General features: G+C 36.4%; 2 protein-coding genes across 2 annotated transcripts; both read right to left on the bottom strand.

Annotated features, from left to right (window-relative positions):
• Window positions 1-456: 456 nt before the first annotated feature.
• LOC126694231 (disease resistance protein RPM1-like) lies at window positions 457-2,449 on the bottom strand. Its single transcript, XM_050390316.1, has 2 exons — window positions 1,195-2,449; window positions 457-712 (listed from the first exon to the last, which is right to left on the bottom strand). Exon 1 carries the CDS (start codon window positions 1,896-1,898, stop codon window positions 1,245-1,247), a length of 654 nt encoding a protein of 217 aa, XP_050246273.1. The 5' UTR covers window positions 1,899-2,449; the 3' UTR covers window positions 457-712; window positions 1,195-1,244.
• On the bottom strand, window positions 2,404-3,923 carry LOC126694170 (disease resistance protein RPM1-like). The gene is made up of 5 exons (XM_050390249.1): window positions 3,840-3,923; window positions 3,206-3,336; window positions 2,834-3,063; window positions 2,573-2,671; window positions 2,404-2,480 (listed from the first exon to the last, which is right to left on the bottom strand). Exons 1-5 carry the CDS (start codon window positions 3,921-3,923, stop codon window positions 2,404-2,406), a joined length of 621 nt encoding a protein of 206 aa, XP_050246206.1.
• Between the last annotated feature and the right edge of the window lie 14,428 nt (window positions 3,924-18,351).

The following is an 18,351-nucleotide window of genomic DNA, read 5'->3' on the forward strand; positions in this document are numbered from 1 at the left end:
AAGCCTCACTCATCATTAACTAAATTCGTAGTGTTTAGTACTAATGCTCTTATCATTATGAAAGGTGCATACAGCAAAGTTTTCGCTCATTTTTTTTAAAGATGAATGAGTTAAAGTTTTTGAAACAAGTCAAAAACCACAATACAAGAGTTCAAAATTAGCAGCAAAAGCTGAATCAATACAACAATCTAAAAGTAACTACCAAACATAAGAGCAGAACCTGCAACAAACTAGGCTGCAACACTACAGCAACAGAGAAAACTACACAAGAACAGAAATGACAGCACCACATCAGATACAACATCTTGGATTTAAAGACAGCTGAGGATATTCCATAATCTGAGCAAAGAGTCCTGTTCATAACAGTTTTAATTGTTTCTGTGAATGAACAACGGAAACATGTACGTAAAAATAGAACTTGTAGCTACATCAAAGCCATTATATATTGGTATACCAATGAAATACTTCAGATATTTAAACTTCTCTAAAGGCAATAAATACAAAATAACTTAAACATGACTCTTTTACATAGCATGAGTTCAAGAGGTTCATATGCTTGATACAGAAAAGATAACACATTTACAGCAATACAATGACAAAGGCTGCGATGCTGGGTTGAATCAACCACTGATGTTCTGGACCTTGATTGAGAACAGAGCAGTGTCCTGTTTGATCTAGCACTTGAAAACCTTGAGACGTTGGCATTTGAAGCCTAACAATTAGAACAAAAGCAATATAAATAAAAATGAAATGGTATAAACAACGCATAAAAGAAAACAGTCTATAATATGAGGAAGGGGGAAATTCAGGCTTACAAATTCTAATATGAAGGCAAGTAAAACTTAAGAACTCAAATGTGTTACCTATCACAATGAATAAACTTGACTGACTAACTAGTAACTAATAAGGCTACAAAAAGAATTGTCTGCGAGTTATAAATTTTTAACTGCACTGCTACGCCACAGCAGTAGTATAGTAATAATAATTTCAATTCCTCGATAATGTTACAAATGAGGAACACCCAAAAACTTACCGTATTAGCTTACCCATTTCCTTCCCAAGTTGAGCTTTAGCTACAGTTACTTCCTATATTTAGGGAGCACTCTTCATTCTCTAAACATTAGTTTATTGTTTGTGTCTTGAACCATTGGTAATCTCATAAATATAATAGTACAATGGCTAAGAGGGTTATACCTATAATTTCTCAAAAGTGGTGAGGGCACTTTGGTTCTCCACCTCTTGAACTACCTTCGCAAATGCTCCAGCAACTCTGACTCACTGAGCTTGTAGATGTTGTAGTGTTCCCCTTGAATCCTATACCAAAAACGAACAGAGGCAACATGCTTGACTTTACCAAAATTATGGCCTTCATCTGGTTGCAGACTAAGAACAAATTCAGTTGGCATGTCATAGAATTCAATATTTTTGAGGTTTTTCAGATGGGGGATGCCAGAAGGCACCTCCTTTAACTGTGGGGAGGATCCAATTTCAAGATTCTCAAGAAGAGGCAGGGCACCTTCATCTATTATCAACCTATTCAATCTTTCAAAATTTTCAAGCTCTAGAATCTTGAGTTTCTGGAAGCCTCCTCCCTCAATATGTAATTGCTCACCTCCATATACATCGTAAAACCCAAGTTCCAACAAATTGGGCAGAGCTTGAAGGACGTTTAACCGATCATCCATTAATCCAGACCAATGTAAACCAATTCTAACTATACTCTTGAGTTTGGAAATCCATTTTGGCAACTTTTCTAGTCTCCCAGATAGGTAGAGAGATTGTAGGAGGGGCAGAGGAGAAGACATTGATTGCAATTCCAAAACTTCTTCCTCACTTACTGCATTGATTCTCAACGAACGAAGGAGGCTCATTTTCTCTAGTGCTGTGCACAAAGCCATCCCATTTTATCTCTTCAATTTAGAGATTTGCAACTTCCTCAATTGTACCAAACTTCCCAATTCTTCAATAAGGGCAGCGCTGTTAGGTTCAATCTTACAAAGCTTCTGTAAGAATTGTAAACACCCAATGCCATTGTGTATCTTTACCGGTCGTCAAAAATCAATGGCAAATTCTGTATCATAATTTTCAGTGTATGCCACAAGGTATCGTAGCTTATGAAGCCCGCTGATCTCTGTCGGTAGCTCAGACACAAGGGAACGTTTCAAATCCAAAGTCTCTAGGTTGTGTAGTTTACCAATGGACTTAGGAAGCATATGCACTTTTGTATCTCTTAGACTTAAATATCTCAAATAGAATAGGTTTCCCACTTCTTTAGGAATATAATCAATATGAGCAACTTCAAAATCTATTACTTTTATGAGCTTGAAATTTGCAAAACATTTAGCAAGAAAAGAGTTTGGAACTTCCTCTACCCTCAAAATGAGAATAGAATGAGTTTGGAAACTAGTAATACTCTTCAAAGGAGTATTTACATTGTTCTGAATTGAAAGTCGTCAAGCAATTCTGACAGAACTTGCGTTCTGCATTGAGATCAAACTGAAACTCAACTCCTCAAACCTAGAAAGAATGACCTCATGCAACATATCATGAACTCGACAACTTCTATACATACCTTTTAAATCGACATCTTCCACTTGAACCAAAATTCTGTGAATTAGTTTGTTCAAGTAGCCATGTGCAACCTCTTCCAATGTTATTCCTTGCACTTCTTCTACAAAACATTCAGCAATCCAAAGTCAAATTAGTCTTGCACAATTGATGTAGTAATCCTCTGGAAACATGCCAAAATATAAGAAACAAGCTTTGAGATTGTAAGATAGATCATGATAACTGAGGGATAAAATTTTGGTGAAATTTTTTAAATGATGATTACTTTTTAGCTCTGAACTAAGACTATTATGCAATTTGTGAAACTCATAGAAAACCTTGTCTTTGGTTGACAAAAGACCACTTATAGCAACAATTGCTAGTGGCAATCCTTCACATCTCTCAACAATGGCATGTGACAACTCAACTAACTTAGGAGGACAATTTCTCCCTTCATTTTGAAACACCTTCTTGCAAAAGAGCTCCCAAGCTTTTTCTGATGGTAGAATTGGTAATCTGTACAAATAATTAGAGGGAGCAACATCCTCATTTCGAGATGTGATTAATATTCTACTGCCTTTTTCATTATTAGGTAAAGCTAGTTCTATGAACTCCCAAAACTCTTTTTCCCATAAATCATCAAAGAACTACTAGCTACCTATGCTCATGTAAATATAGCCTCAATTGCTCCATTAGCGGTGTCTCTTTCATTGTGTCTATTTCCACAGGAACAAGCTCCTTCCTTGACTTGTAAAACTGCTTTATCATGTTCCTTAATAGCTCCTCTGACTGGTATGATTGAGAAACTGTGATCCAAGCACGACAATCAAGGTGTGCTACTACCACCTCATTTTCATACACTTTTTTGACAAGAGTAGTTTTGCCAACCCGTCCAATGCCAACTGTTGAAATTACAATGTGATTAGATTGTGCTTCTACTAGATAGCTTATCAATTTGTCTCTGTGAGACTCAATACCCACAACCTCAGCTTCCTCGATGAAAGGGATGCCCCTCAAGGGTCATGCCATGTAACACTTCTAGCGTTATTGCTTGGTCCTCCTTGCTCTATAGTGTTGAAGCGATAGCTTATAGCCATCTCTCTCCTTTCCTTAAGATTTTTACTGATATCTTGTATCTTAGAGGCTATCACATATCTTGCTGTCAAATTTATGGTAAATTGAAAAACCTTTTGGAGGAAGCAAAAGTATCGCTTTTGCCTATAAGGTTGTTTAACAAAATGAAGTATGTTTTCATCAATGACATCTTCTGTGTGATAAGCTTCTTCCCTTACCTGTTTCACCCAAATTTTCACAACATTGCTCGTGTCTTCCTTCTCAGCTTTTACATCTGCATCCTTTAGGAAAGACTGAATCATCTCCAGTTCACCTTTGATGCCTGAAACTTTTTCTTGGATATATACCCTTTAGCAATCTCACTTCTTGGACTAACAACGGGACCAATTTCTCTATGACTATGTTGACTGCACTTTCTGCCATTTCTCCTCCCTTCTTAAATCAGTGACCACAGTAAACAGCAAATGAACCAACTCAGTGCCAAATGTAACAAAAATAAAATCATAGTCAAATGTAACTAAAATAAATCTCCTGTGTGTCACAATATCACCTTGTGAGCAGGAAGGTCAGGGTCCTTAGTCTCCTTGATAACTTTACAAATTTGATGTGCACTAATAGAAAAAACTGAAGCTGTAACTACTCCCCATCAATCTCCCACTAGGCCATCAGGTGCAATAGAATGAAACAATCATTGCCTCAATCTAACAACCTAATTTTCTAATAGTACGTCAATATGAAACTCAAACACTCCCCAAAATATATGTTACACAAGAACAATAGTATTCAATGAATTTAATTATAATATTAATTAAGTTTTCATTTTAAAAAATCTTTAGAAAGAAAAAAAAAAAAAAAAAAAAAAAACGCATGGCAGAGATATAGGCCTTAGCACAACCACACGGCATGCTTCAAATAACTTTAAGGTATTTAGAACTTGACTTTCTCTAAAATTAGGATTTTGTAAATTCTAGGTTTTTTTTTTTTTTTCTCCTTTTTAGCCCTGTAAATTCCAGTTAGATTTGTTGTGTTTTTGTTAACAACTGTAGTACTTTCAAGAATTAACCTCTTTCTCATATTAATTTTTATGTTAATTTAGTGGGACAGGGACTGAACCTAGCGATTTGCAGCCTTGTGCTTTAAAGTTCAGGGCAATTGCCCCTAGATTTTACTAACTGTGCTGTTTTTGGCCATGGTGTGGTTGTGCATGAAAATTGTAAGATGTAAGATTATTAGCATCCGGTATAGCTTTTGCTATTTACTTTATTAATAACTAGCTTATAATCCACTTCTAGTATAATTTAGTAGAACATACAAATTCCTTATACTTGACTGTTCTATCTTAATAATTAAGAAAAAAGAGTTTAGTTGATAACTATTTATAATATACTTAGTTTTTCAAATAATTTCTGTCGTGATACAATTAATTTTGTTAATATTTATTATATTTTTAAAATAAGTTATGCAAACTTAATCTTTGATCATTGATAATGTGGAAGTATATATCTGTTAGAATATTCATGAGATTAATTGATTAACTAAGAATAATAATCATCATTTTTTAACTTACCCTTTACTTCATTTTGAAAAATCAATACCTTTTTCATTAGTTTTATTATTTGATATTAAATTAAATGAGATAGTTTTTAAAAACTTTTAACTTTTTATTTGAAAGAAAATATATTAAATGATATTCCCTTAAGTTGGATTTTTTAAACATGATAAACAATATGAGACCAAAGGATTATCTTTTTTTTTTTTGGATTATAAAAAGTGGGATCGGGGAATTTAAAGCTAAATTTTTCATTAGAAGGATTAGTTAGTGTCATTAAACCATAAGACATTTCACGACAAAGGTAATTAATACATTATATAGATATAGATAACAAGTACATCTCAAGCTTAAGTAACCATTTCAATATAAAAATAACGTAAAACTAAAACTAAAACTAAAGGAGAACATAAACCCTAGCAAGGTCATAAGAAATAATATAGATATTTTAGACACAAGCAAGAAACAAGATAAGGGAATCGATCCGAACCTGAGCCAAGGTTTAGCATTTGATAGTAGCAGTCTCACGTAAAAACACCAGTGCTTATAAACGCTAGAAGAAACACCTTTTTCTTTGTAGTGTTTGGCTGTACTGTTGGTTTTTTACATATGATCATAGAAACGTGGACACAACTTACAAGTGATTAAATGGTTTTCATTATGGGGACCTCGAATTTTCTCTATCAAATGCTTCAAATTTATATAAACCAGAGGCCTAAAGAAAATTCTCATGGTCATACCAAATAAGATGCTAAATATGATATTGATGCTCTTTGTTGTTATTTTTGCATTCTTCTTTGTCAAGAGATGTCTCTTGGTTTTTTATTCCATAGAGGAACCTATCTTTGAATGCAGGAATAGCTTGTCGATCCTGCAGTGAATATTGTTTCAAAGAAATAAGACTAAAGAATCAAGAATGCAATGAATAAATATTGGAAAAGTAGGAGTACTTTCATCTAACAAGAATGGTCCTTTATCGAATGGACGGAAGAAAGAATCGAATTCCATTACTATATAGCATATAAACGTACAATCTCTTTATACCATAGAGGAATCTATTTTATGGAGTCTGCAGGAAATGTTTGTCGAAATCCTATAGCAAAAACGGTAAGATTATTATTAATTTATGTACTATAACAACAGTTTTAATTTTTAGAGTTTTGTAAATTCTTTTTTTTTTTTTTTGGAACCCTGTAAATTCTAGTTAGGTTATTGTTAATAACTGTAGTACTTTCAAGTATCCACCTCTTTCTCATATGAATTTTGATGTTAATTTAGTAGGACTGGGACAGAACCTAAAGATTTGAAGCCTTGTGCTTTTAAGTTCAGGGCAATTGCCACTAGATTTTACAAACTGTGCTGTTTTTGGCCATGGTGGTTGTCACGAAAATTGTAAGGTGCAAAGATAAAAATAGCATAGACTACTGATGAGTGATGACTTACCTTATTTTCTTGTACAATTATTTAATTAAACTAGTCATTAATTAATGTGTGCAATGTGTGAGAAACTTATAAAATAAAAAAAATAAAAACACATATGACATAAATAAATAATATCAATAAATATAAAGTCAAATAAGATCATGTGGGGCCAAAGAATTTGTGACCCTGACCCACTTTACATTAGGGCCCAAGGCCTGAGCCGAGGAGAGGAATTGCCGAGGACACACAATGAAAGTCCAAGTAGCTTTGATACATAGCCGAGGATGATTCTGTCCTCGGCATCCCCACGGCATACCTAAAAGAAATGACAAGAACGACATAGGAACAGTTTTGGGAAGAGCCGAACACATCCGCATTGATAGATAAAGGAGCCCTGGACAGTATGGCGACAAAGGACAAAAGAAAGGCTGCCATTACTGCCATTAAATACTCTGCACCAGACAGAGCAATACTTTTCAGCTTTTACAACCACCCCCAACCACTCTGGGTATGGGCTGATGAAACAAGTATCAGCCCTGGAAAGTTGAACCTACACGTGGACGTTGGAAGGGGAGTGAAAGCTAATATAAAAGAAAAAATAAGCAGTCTAGAAGGGGGGCTGGGAAAAAAGGTCAAGAATCAGAGCCTCCCAGATCGTATCGAGGAGATAGACTTCTCGAGCGAACATGGATTAGTTCTGTATGAACACCATAACTAACCACCGTCCGGTGACCAAGGTCTAGCCTTTCAAGCCCATGCTCTACAAATTATATTGTTTGGGCCTTTTAACGTGCGAACCCAATATCATTTTGGGGTCGTTACAAATTGAGTCCTTACAATTGGCGCTGTCTGTGGGAAAGGCTTGTGTGTTGGCACAGGCGGTGGGTCGAGAAAGTTCCCCCATCACCTCCAATAGCCCGTTGTAGTGCCCTAACATAAAGTTCCATTTAGGGGCTATGCTTTTCCATTAGGGGCTATGTTTCGAAGCGTCAGTAGCGCGGATGGTTCTAGGGGCTTGACTGAGGGGCTGATCTCCCCAACTACTTAAAAAACTAAGTTTTGGACAGAACCAAGATATTGTATGGTCCTCGGACTCAAACTTATGGGGAAACCAACTACTTAAAAAGCTAAGTTTTGGACAGAACCAAGGTATTGTATGGTCCTCGGACTCAAACTTATGGAGAAACCAACTACTTAAAGAAAATATCTAAGTTTTGGACAAAACCAAGGTATTGTATGGTCCTCAGACTCAAACCTATGGAGAAACCAACTACTTAAAAAAAAGCTAAGTTTTGGACAGAACCAAGGTATTGCATGGTCCTCGGACTTAAACCTATGGGGAAACCAACTACTTAAAAAAGCTAAGTTTTGGACAGAACCAAGGTATTGCATGGTCCTTAGACTCAAACCTATAGGGAAACCAACTACTTAAAAAAGCTAAATTTTGGACAAAACCAATGTATTGCATGGTCCTCGGACTCAAACCTATGGAGAAACCAACCAATTAAGGAGAATTTTAGATTGCTTAGACCTACGGGATGATTATATACTAAAAGTCGGATTAAGTCCTAAACGGAATGAAGATCCTGACCTATCCTCGGATCCTTAGTTCTAAGGGAACTGATGCAAACGAGCGTTTAAGTTCGGTACGATCGTACTTCAATCCTCGGACCGGATGCCAAAAATGGCTAAGGCTATGAAGGATATTAAAAAGGTGGCAAAGCACCCTAGTTCTTGGCGACCCGCATGGGCAGCTCATTTTGGGTTACCCCTCCTTGGATGATCACCTCCTACACAGTACCGAGCATTCAGCTGTCATCTTGGTTAGTCTTGGGTATGTAACCTTTTTTCAGGTCGGCATTATTGTGTCGAATAGTTTCAATAAGCTCGGAATAATATCTTTTTCTTAGTAACGGCCTCGGCCCTAAGTATCGTTTTTTCAAGTCGGCATTATGGTGCCGGATAGTTTCAATAAGCTTGGAATAATATCTTTTTCTTAGTAAGGGCCTTGGCCCTAAGTATCGTTTTTTCAGGTCGGCATTATGGTGCCGGATAGTTTCAATAAGCTCGGAATAATATCTTTTTCTTAGCAAGGGCCTCGGCCCTAAGTATCGTTTTTTCAGGTCGGTAATATTGTGCCGAATAGTTTCAATATGCTCATAAAGATATCTTTTTCTTAACAGGGGTTGAGGCCTTGAGTATCGTTCAGAACAATAAAAAAAAAAAAGTCATATAATAGCACATCCATTCACAGCATAACTATTGCAGAAAAGAAAGAATACATAGAATAAAATAATGTCAACTTTTATTAATATAAAGAAGTAGTACAGCATACAATGAGGGGCTTAAACAAGCCTATGCAGGACGCTAATTACAAAAGCAAAACTAAAAAGGTACAAGGAAATGACAAATCTTTCTAAACTCTACTCCAGTAGCGATTATGTATAAGAGGGTGACCCCCTTTGATGGAAGAGGAGAAGAAGAGGAAGAAGTAAAAGCACTAGGATGGATCCGGTGATGGAAGAGGCAGAAGAAGAAGAAGTAGAAACATCAGGATGTCCCTAGTGATGGAAGAGAAGAAGAAGTGGAGGCAAAAGAAGGCACCAGAGGAGGAGGAGAGGAGGAAGTGAGGATGCCTAATCCCTGCATCAGCTCTGACTCCTAACACGCTGGTACCATATTAGTAGCGCTCGAGAGAGAGCGGATGGTACTGACGATGAGAAATCCCACTACTGTCGCACTGAAAATCTGGTGCGGCCAGTATCTGCTTCGGATTTTGGCTGAAGGAAGAGGAGGTTTCTCCCCCGCCTTGCGAAAGGGGAGAGCTGTCTTGAGTCTCCGTCTCCCTTGCCCTGACCGCGCCATCTTGAGTCTCGGGGAGACCCAGTGCTTCTGGAGAGGGTGTGGTCCCTTCACTCCCATTTTTGCCTCAAACATATCACTCACTAAGGCTTGAATTGCACTGGTGATGAAAACTTTGAATGCAACTAGAGGTTTAGGAATTTGAAAAGACTGAAGGGTTTGTACGTAAAAGAAGTAACCTCCTGCCTTGCTTCTTATATGGAAGGCAAGTCTGGTGGCATTTAATCTGTACAAATTTCCAAGAGAAGTTACAAACGGGATAATTCCCACTTAACTTCCAACGCTGTCTATAACCGTTGGATGGGCGTCGCCTCGTAAAAGGAACTTATTAAAAGCGCGCCTCGTAAAAGGAACTTATTAAAAGCGCGCCTCGTACACTGAAACGGCAGAGGCGCGGCGTGAGTAAAATTAAAGGAATGTCTTATGATCGAGAGCGTTTCCCAGACAAGCGAAAAGACACCAATATTAATGAAGGACAAGCTGGGCTAGCCATGATATAGGCCCGACATCACCAAAACCCTCCTCCCCGACCAAGAGGTCAGGTAGCAGGATTTTGAGGGGTTATTGTGGGGCTAGAGAATTTGTGACCCTGGCCCACTTTACATTAGGGCTCAAGGCCCGAGCCGAGGAGAGGAATTGCCGAGGACACACAATGAAAGTCCAAGTAGCTTTGATACATAGTCGAGGATGATTCTGTTCTCGGCATCCCCACGGCATACCTAAAAGAAATGACAAGAACGGCATAGGAACAGTTTTAGGAAGAGCCGAACACATCCGCATTGATAGATAAAGGAGCCCTGGACAGTATGGCGACAAAGGACAAAAGAAAGGCTGTCATTACTGCCATTAAATACTCTGGGTATGGGCAATGTTTTTCAGCTTTTACAACCACCCCAACCACTTTGGGTATGGGCTGATGGGACAAATATCAGCCCTGGAAAGTTGAACCTACACGTGGATGTTGGAAGGGGAGTGAAAGCTAATATAAAAGGAAAAATAAGCAGTCTAGAAGGGGGGCTGGGAAAAAAGGCCAAGAACCAGAGCCTCCCAGACCATATCGAGGAGATAGACTTCTCGAGCGAACATGGATTAGTTCTATATGAACACCATGACTAACCACCGTCCGATGACCAAGGCCTAGCCTTTCAAGTCCACGCTCTACAAATTATATTGTTTGGGCCTTTTAACATGCGAACCCAATATCATTTTGGGGTCGTTACAAATTGAGTCCTTACAGATCATTTATAGAAAATTATCAAAACATTATTTAATTTGTTTGAAGAAGACTAATTAAACACAATTTAATCAGAATTTATTTAGTGTTGGTTTGTTTATTTAAATTAACTGTAATTTCTAATTAAATTTCACTGGTATATGGCAAAAACCAAGTTATAAAGTTGATGCAGAAAAATGTAGACTTTTTTATAACAAGATAAGAAAGAGTCAACACAAAATCAAATACTTCCATAAGACTGCTAATAGTTTAATTATCATGCATGGGTTAATAAAAACCGTATGTAAACTAATATATTTCAATAATATAATTGAAATATGACAATAAATTAATAATAAAGAACAAAAATTATTCCCAGTTACATGGTAAAACACCTCATGTAAGACCAATTTCTAAGAAAACCCCAATGATAAAATTATTATCCAAATAAATAATAGAACTCCTTTTAAATTTCTTTAAAAATTTTGATAGTTGATTTTAATAAGTTTAGTATTCTAGTTTTTTTTAAAACTTTGATGATAGTGTTTACATAAAGCTAACTAGGTTATATTAATAATTTTAATGTACAATGTGTAACCTTATGTTGAGTCACATAGCCCCCCTCAAAAAAAAAAAAAAAATGTTGAGTCACATAGCACAATTTGTAGAACCTAACTTTTATTGTTAAAACAAAACATTATGGTAAATGCTTAATCTATTGAAAGTAAATAATGATGTAGTTTATGTAAGGCATTAACAAAAATAGATTAATGAATATAGAACATGATATGTATTGATAAATAGATGAAACAATAGTAGACTTTATTTAATCAAGACCATGTTGTGCAATAAGAAAAAGAAAAGATGGACATTCTTCCAACTAAACCATAACCCTATCATTCTCTTTTGATCGTACAAGCAAGAGAAATAATTGATTATTAAAAGAGTTAAGGGATGGGTTGATAATAACATAAGGTGTAAAACTAAAGAGAAGATAGACCTTAGAAAAGCCATAAATAAGAATCAAGTGATCATAAGGAGAAAATAACAAAGATAATTTTGACAGGATCGAAAAGGAAGATGAATGAATATGAGCGTGATAGAATTACACCCATAGAGCATGATCCTAGCAATGAACAGACCAGCAAATCATGCACTGTGATTACAGCTGTAGTAAAAAAGGCTCCTCCATGATTCTAGCATTATTAAATAGAGGCGCATATCGCTCTATCTATTCTAGGAAAGCTAAGATTGTGGTATTCCATATTTGTTGTATATTTACTTGAATGTAGCCATCCTGTACAAGTCCATAAAATGGACCATAAACATTCAATAATTGATTATATATAAGATATAGAAGTCTTCTCTTTATCTCAACCCCTGTGAGATAGAATTTCTTAAACTTCTTTATGGTATCAGAGCTAACAGGAAGATAGAGAGAACTTGTCTTCTTTGTTTATCTTTTCTCACATTTTTTTTTTCAACATGTCAAACACTACCACCCAAACTGATAGTTACCCTTATCCTGTGACACAAAATATTGCCAATTTTGTTTCACTTCGCCTCACTTCCACCAATTTCCTTCTATGGAAGACATAAATGCTTCACATCCTAGAGAGCTATGACCTTCAAGGATTTATCAATGGTGATACTACATCACCACCTCAGTTCATCACTGTTGATGAAACTGAACCCCAACAAAATCCTGCTTTTTTGAAGTGGCGTAGATCTGATTGACTTGTCAAGGGATGGCTCACTGCCACTCTCTTAGAAGAAGTCCTTGGTATTGTCGTTGGTCTCAGCACTGCAGCTAAGGTTTGGAATGCATTGGTTCATGCTTTTGCCCGTGTTTCGCTTGATAGAAGCTTTGCACTCAAGTGGAGGCTCACCTCCATTACTCGAGGAATTGACACCTTGAGTGTGTTCTTAAGAAAATTCAAAACTATATGTGATGAACTTGCTACCGTAGGTAAACTTGTACTTAATCACAAGAAGTCATGGTGGCTTCTTAATGGACTCAGCAAAGAATATGAGGTTTTCACAGCAACTATGCTTCGACCTCCCATTCCTCCATATCTTGAGATTGTGACTCATCATGAAAGTTATGCAGACAGATACAAGCTTGACACTCAAGCACCTCTCCCATGGTGTTTTATGGTCAAAAGCAAAACAAGAACAAGAAAAATCAAGGGCAGCAAGTATCATTCAGTTCCAAAGGACGAGGGTTCATTCAAGGCAACCAATCTGAATTCAAGCCTTACAACTCTTAATCTCGAGGACAGCCAAGCAATCAAAACGCAAACAACAAAAACAAAGATGAAGTTGTTGTTTGTCAAATATGCAATAAAAGAAATCACACTGCCATCAAGTGTTTTAATAGATTTAATCACACATTCACTGCTGACAATCTACCTCAAAGTTTTGGAGCAATGAAATTAAGTGATATTCAAGACTCTGCTTGGCATCCTGACACTATGCCACAGACCACATGACTGGAAATGCAGGTAATCTTCATTCCTTAACTCCTTATACTGGGAATGATGGTGTAATGGTTGGAAATGGTGATATTTTGCCAATTACACACATTGGCAAAGCCACTGTAGGATTAGGTGATTCCTCTATTCCACTTAATGATGTTTTACTTGTACCAGACATCAAGAAAGATCTCCTCTCTATTAGTAAGTTAACTTCTGATTATCCTCTCAAATTTGAGTTTGATGGCCCTGGTTTTGTGATAAAGGACAGGATCACTCAGAGGATAGTGGCGAGGGGAAGGAAACAGAAGGGACTATATATTTTTGATGGAGGACCGCCTGACAAAATCTTAGATAAAGATCCAACAACTCTCTCCTCAGACAGATTTCGCCAAGTCAATAAACAGTGTTTGCATCAACGCTTAGGACATCCTCATCAAAAAATTATAGATTATCTTCATTCTTAGAAGTTTATCACTTCTTCTCAATCTCAATTGCCTGATGTTTGTACCAGTTGTCAAATGAGAAAATCTTGTAGATTACCTTTTCTACAAAGTGATAATAATATAAGTATTCCTTTCTATAAAGTTCATTATGATTTATGGGGGCCAGCTCCAATTGTTTCCAAAGACAAATTTCGGTTCTATACCATTTTTGTTGATGAATTCACAAATTTTATATGGCTCTTTCCTCTTAGACATAAATCTGATCTATTTGACACATTTGTCCAATTTCATAATTATGTTTCTTGTAAGATTGATGCCAAAATACGTATATTTCAAAGTGATGAAGGAGGGGAATTTGCAGCGGCTTATTCATTGATTTTTTGACAGCTAAGGGTATCCATCATCAATCTGCATGTCCTAAGACTCTAGAACAAAATGGCAAGGCTGAGAGAAAGCATCAAAGCATCACAGAACTAGGGTTAACCATGATGTTCCATGCCAAAATTCCACAAAGGTTCTGGCTGGAATGCTTCTCCATAGCAGTTTTTCTACTCAACAAATTGCCCTCTCCTACTTTAGGGATGGACTCACCCTTCTATCGTCTCTATGGCAAACATCCAGACTATGGCACTTTTCGAATCTTGGGAAGTAGGTGCTTTCCTTACCTTAGGGACTATAGACAACACAAATTGGAGCCAAAGTCACTGCCTTGTGTGTTTCTTGGTTATAGCAGCAAACACAAGGGATATAAGTGCCTCTATCCTCCAACAGGTCACATTTACATCTCATGGCATGTGGTGTTTGATGAGTCCATTCTACCATACTCATAACCCACATGTCTTTATGGCCATGAACCAGTTGAAGGGGAGCTTTGCACCTTCTCTGAAGGGGAGAACTTTGCAATTGACAGCACCATTCCTACATCATCAAATCCTTCTCCACCATTGACAACATTTGCTCCACCACCATCTCCAACTGATTCTCAACTCTCTTTGCCTCAACCACCACCTGCTAGCCCACAGTTAGACCCAGTAGTAAGAGCACTATCTGAAAATGATTCACCCATCTCAGAACAGCTAGCTACTATCAGGCCTCAACCAATTTAGCATATTATGCTTACTAGATCCAAGGTTGGCATACATAAGCCAAATCCAAAATATGCAAATTTTCATGTTGTCCATGAGATTCCAGCAGTCCCAAAATCAGTCATTGCAGCCAAAAAACACCTTGGCTAGTCTACAGCAATGGATGAGGAGTTGGTTGCCCTTTCTGCCAATCAAACTTGGACCCTTGTTCCCTGTAGACCAGAAATGAATGTGGTGGTATGCAAATGGGTTTACAAAGCCAAGTTACAGCCCAATGGTTCCCTTGAATGCCTTAAAGCACGTTTAGTGGCAAAAGGCTTTAATCAAGTCGATGGAGTGGATTTTTCTGAGACCTTTTCACCTGTCATTAAGCGAGCCAGCATCATAGTTGTCCTCACAATTGCAATTGTTAAATGTTGGGAACTTCGACAACTTGATGTCAAAAATGCATTTTTGCATGGCCATCTTAGTGCACCTGTCTACATGCAACAACCACCTGGATATATGGATCCTGGTTGCCCAACACATGTTTGTCAGCTAAGTCGAGCTCTCTATGGTCTCAAACAAGCTCCTAGAGTTTGGATTGATCGACTTAGTGACTTCCTCCTCCATCTCGGGTTTTATTGCAGCATCATTGACCCCAGTTTGTTTATCTGCCATTCTTCAGGGGGTATTCTTATACTACTTCTATATGTAGATGACATGGTAGTCATAGGTGACAACTCAAATTGTAATAATTGGCTAATAAATCATCTGGCTCAACAGTTTTCAATTAAAGATCTTGGCTTCCTTCACCATTTTCTTGGAATTGAAGTTCATAAGGTTGGACATAGTCTTTTCTTGTCCCAGCATCAATATGCATTGGATCTTTTAGCTCGAGCTGACATGAGTGCTTGCAAACCTATTTCCACACCCATGCCTTGCAAAGGTAGACATCTCTCACATAACTCTGAGCTATTTTCTGATCCTAGCAAATTTCGAAGTCTTGTAGGTGGACTCCAATACCTTACTTTTACAAGACCAGACATTGCTTATAGTGTCAACCATGTCTGCCAATTTATGCAATCTCCAATAGTGGTACACTTTCAACTTGTCAAACGGCTCTTGTGGTATGTTTAAGGAACAACTCACTTTGGGATGAAAATTCTAGTTGATAGCACTCTAGACCTTTATGGGTTCTCCAATGCAAATTAGGCTGGCTGTCCAACCACTCGAAGATCCACTACAGGCTTTTGCATTTTTCTTGACAGCAATTGCATATCATGGAGTGCAAATAAGCAGGCCACTGTGGCTCGATCTAGTGCTGAGGCTGAGTATAGGTCCAAGGCCTCTACTGCAGCTGAAATTACTTGGCTCTCTTTCCTTCTACGTGACCTAGGCATTCCACAACCTTAAGTGCCTATTCTGCATTGTGATAATCTAAGTGCTCTATATATGTCTGTCAATCCAATTCTCCATGCCAGAACAAAGCACATCGAATTGGATTACCACTATATTAGAGAACGTGTGGCGCTTGGAGCATTGTTGACTCGGTTTGTTTCATCTTCAAATCAGCTTGCTAATATATTTACCAAGCCTTTGTCAAAAGTTCAATTTCAGTCATTGCTTGTCAAACTTGGCCTTTGTCCTCATCCATGGCCATGTTTGAGGGGGAGTGATAGAATTACACCCATAGAGCATGATCCTAGCAATGAGCAGACCAGTAAATCATGCACTGTGATTACAGCTGTAGTAAAAAAGGCTCCTCCATGATTCTAGCATTATTAAATAGAGGTGCATATCACTCTATCTATTCTAGGAAAGCTAAGATTGTGGTATTCCATATTTGTTGTATATTTACTTGATTGTAGCCATCTTGTACAAGTCCATTAAATGGACCAGAAACATTCTATAATTGATTATATATAAGATATAGAAGTCTTCTCTCTATCTCAACCCTTGTGAGAAGAATTTCTCAAACTTCTTTAGAGCAGGCTTAAGTTGATGAATAAAATGTGGTCTCACGTGAAAACATTCAATGGAGATTATAAAGTATGAACTCCACTCGCTCCTAAGAATAACACGTGGATATTATTATCATAGTCATATTTTTCTTAACTGTAGTTAGAAAAACGTAGGAAGAACGCAAATGTAAAATGTTAGGTTATGTTTGGAAACAATTTTTGTTTTCTATTTTCAAAAACTTGTATTTGGGAATATAAAGAAAAAACAATTTTATTGTATTTTTGAAATCAAAAACATGTTTGGTTAGTTTAAATTAAAAAGATAGTTTTTTGAAGAAAAAAATAGAAAATACTAAAATACGTTGTTTCTATTATTTTGAACTTTAATACTAACTCATTAAATGAGACAGATTCATTAAATTAAATGTGTGTTTTCATTAACTTTTGAAAATTAGAAATTAAAAACAGCCTTTTGCATGTTTTCAATTTCCTTCACAAATTAAATTTTGAGAACAGTTTTTGTTTTCTGTCTATTTTGGGTTGCCAAACAAGTTTTTTATTTTCAAAAATAAAAATTTGTTTTTGGAAACAGAAAATAAGAGAAAAAAACAGTTATTAAACATACCCTAATGCTTGACTTAAGCTTGAACTAAGCTTACAAATTATATTTGAGCTTGAGCTTGTCATATAGTCCAAAAGTTTGAGCTCAAAATCAAGTTAAAACTCGAGCTCAATATCAAGTTTTTGAGCTCAAAATCTAATACAAGTACATTATCAAGCCCATATTAAGTACATTATCAACTTCATTTGGTTTTAAACATGTGGTCCCAACTTCCAACTAATTAAAGACTTAGTAAATATGAGTTTATTTTTCAAATTCATATCAAGCTTATTACCAAACACATAAATCAACCTAAGCTTATAGCTTATTTTTTATTGAGCCTTATTATTCACGAGCCTATTCATGAACAATTTTTTTTTGCTTGGGCTCAACTCGTTTATTAGACAAGCCTAAAATTAAAGCTCAAAATTAACTGATTTATAAACAAACAAGCTTTTTGTCAAACCTAACCCGAACTGGTTTCCTAGAAAGAGACCTTCTCTTCTTTCTCTTTTTTTTGTTTTTTTGTTTTTTTTTCACACAATTCTATTGTATGTAAATGAAGACACATGGAACTTCATTACTCCAAGTTTATAGAAACGAATGACGTAAAGAAAATTCCTAGACCAAATAAGACGGCTAGGAATTTTTCTTTTACGTAAACAAAACAAGCAAGGTAAAACACTAAAACTTGATATTCTCCTTGTCTTTTCTTTTTGGTTGCTTCTTTTTCTTTGTCAAGGAGCTTCTTTCACCACAGCCAAATTAATTAAAGAATCATTTTTTTTTAGAACACAATTAATTAAAGAACAGATTCTTTAGTCCATAGACAAATCTACCTTTAGTGGGTTCTAATTAACTCAACTGATAAAATTTATTGTCATCGAATAAAAGATTTGGAATTCGAATCCCCACCACACCCAAAACCGATTAACATCTTAGCCTAACGATAAAAGCAATCATTATGAAATAGATGTCATGAATTGAAATTTTATCTATTTATAGATTAAAAAAAAAGTGTCTTTAAATAAATGTTATAGTGACAAAATTATAACTTATATTAAAAATTAATTGACGCCTTAATCTGATAATAAGCCGGCCGAAAATCTATCCCAAAAAACAATTATATCTATTT

Source organism: Quercus robur, chromosome 8 (genome assembly GCF_932294415.1).
Source record: "Quercus robur chromosome 8, dhQueRobu3.1, whole genome shotgun sequence".
Taxonomy (NCBI): domain Eukaryota; kingdom Viridiplantae; phylum Streptophyta; class Magnoliopsida; order Fagales; family Fagaceae; genus Quercus; species Quercus robur.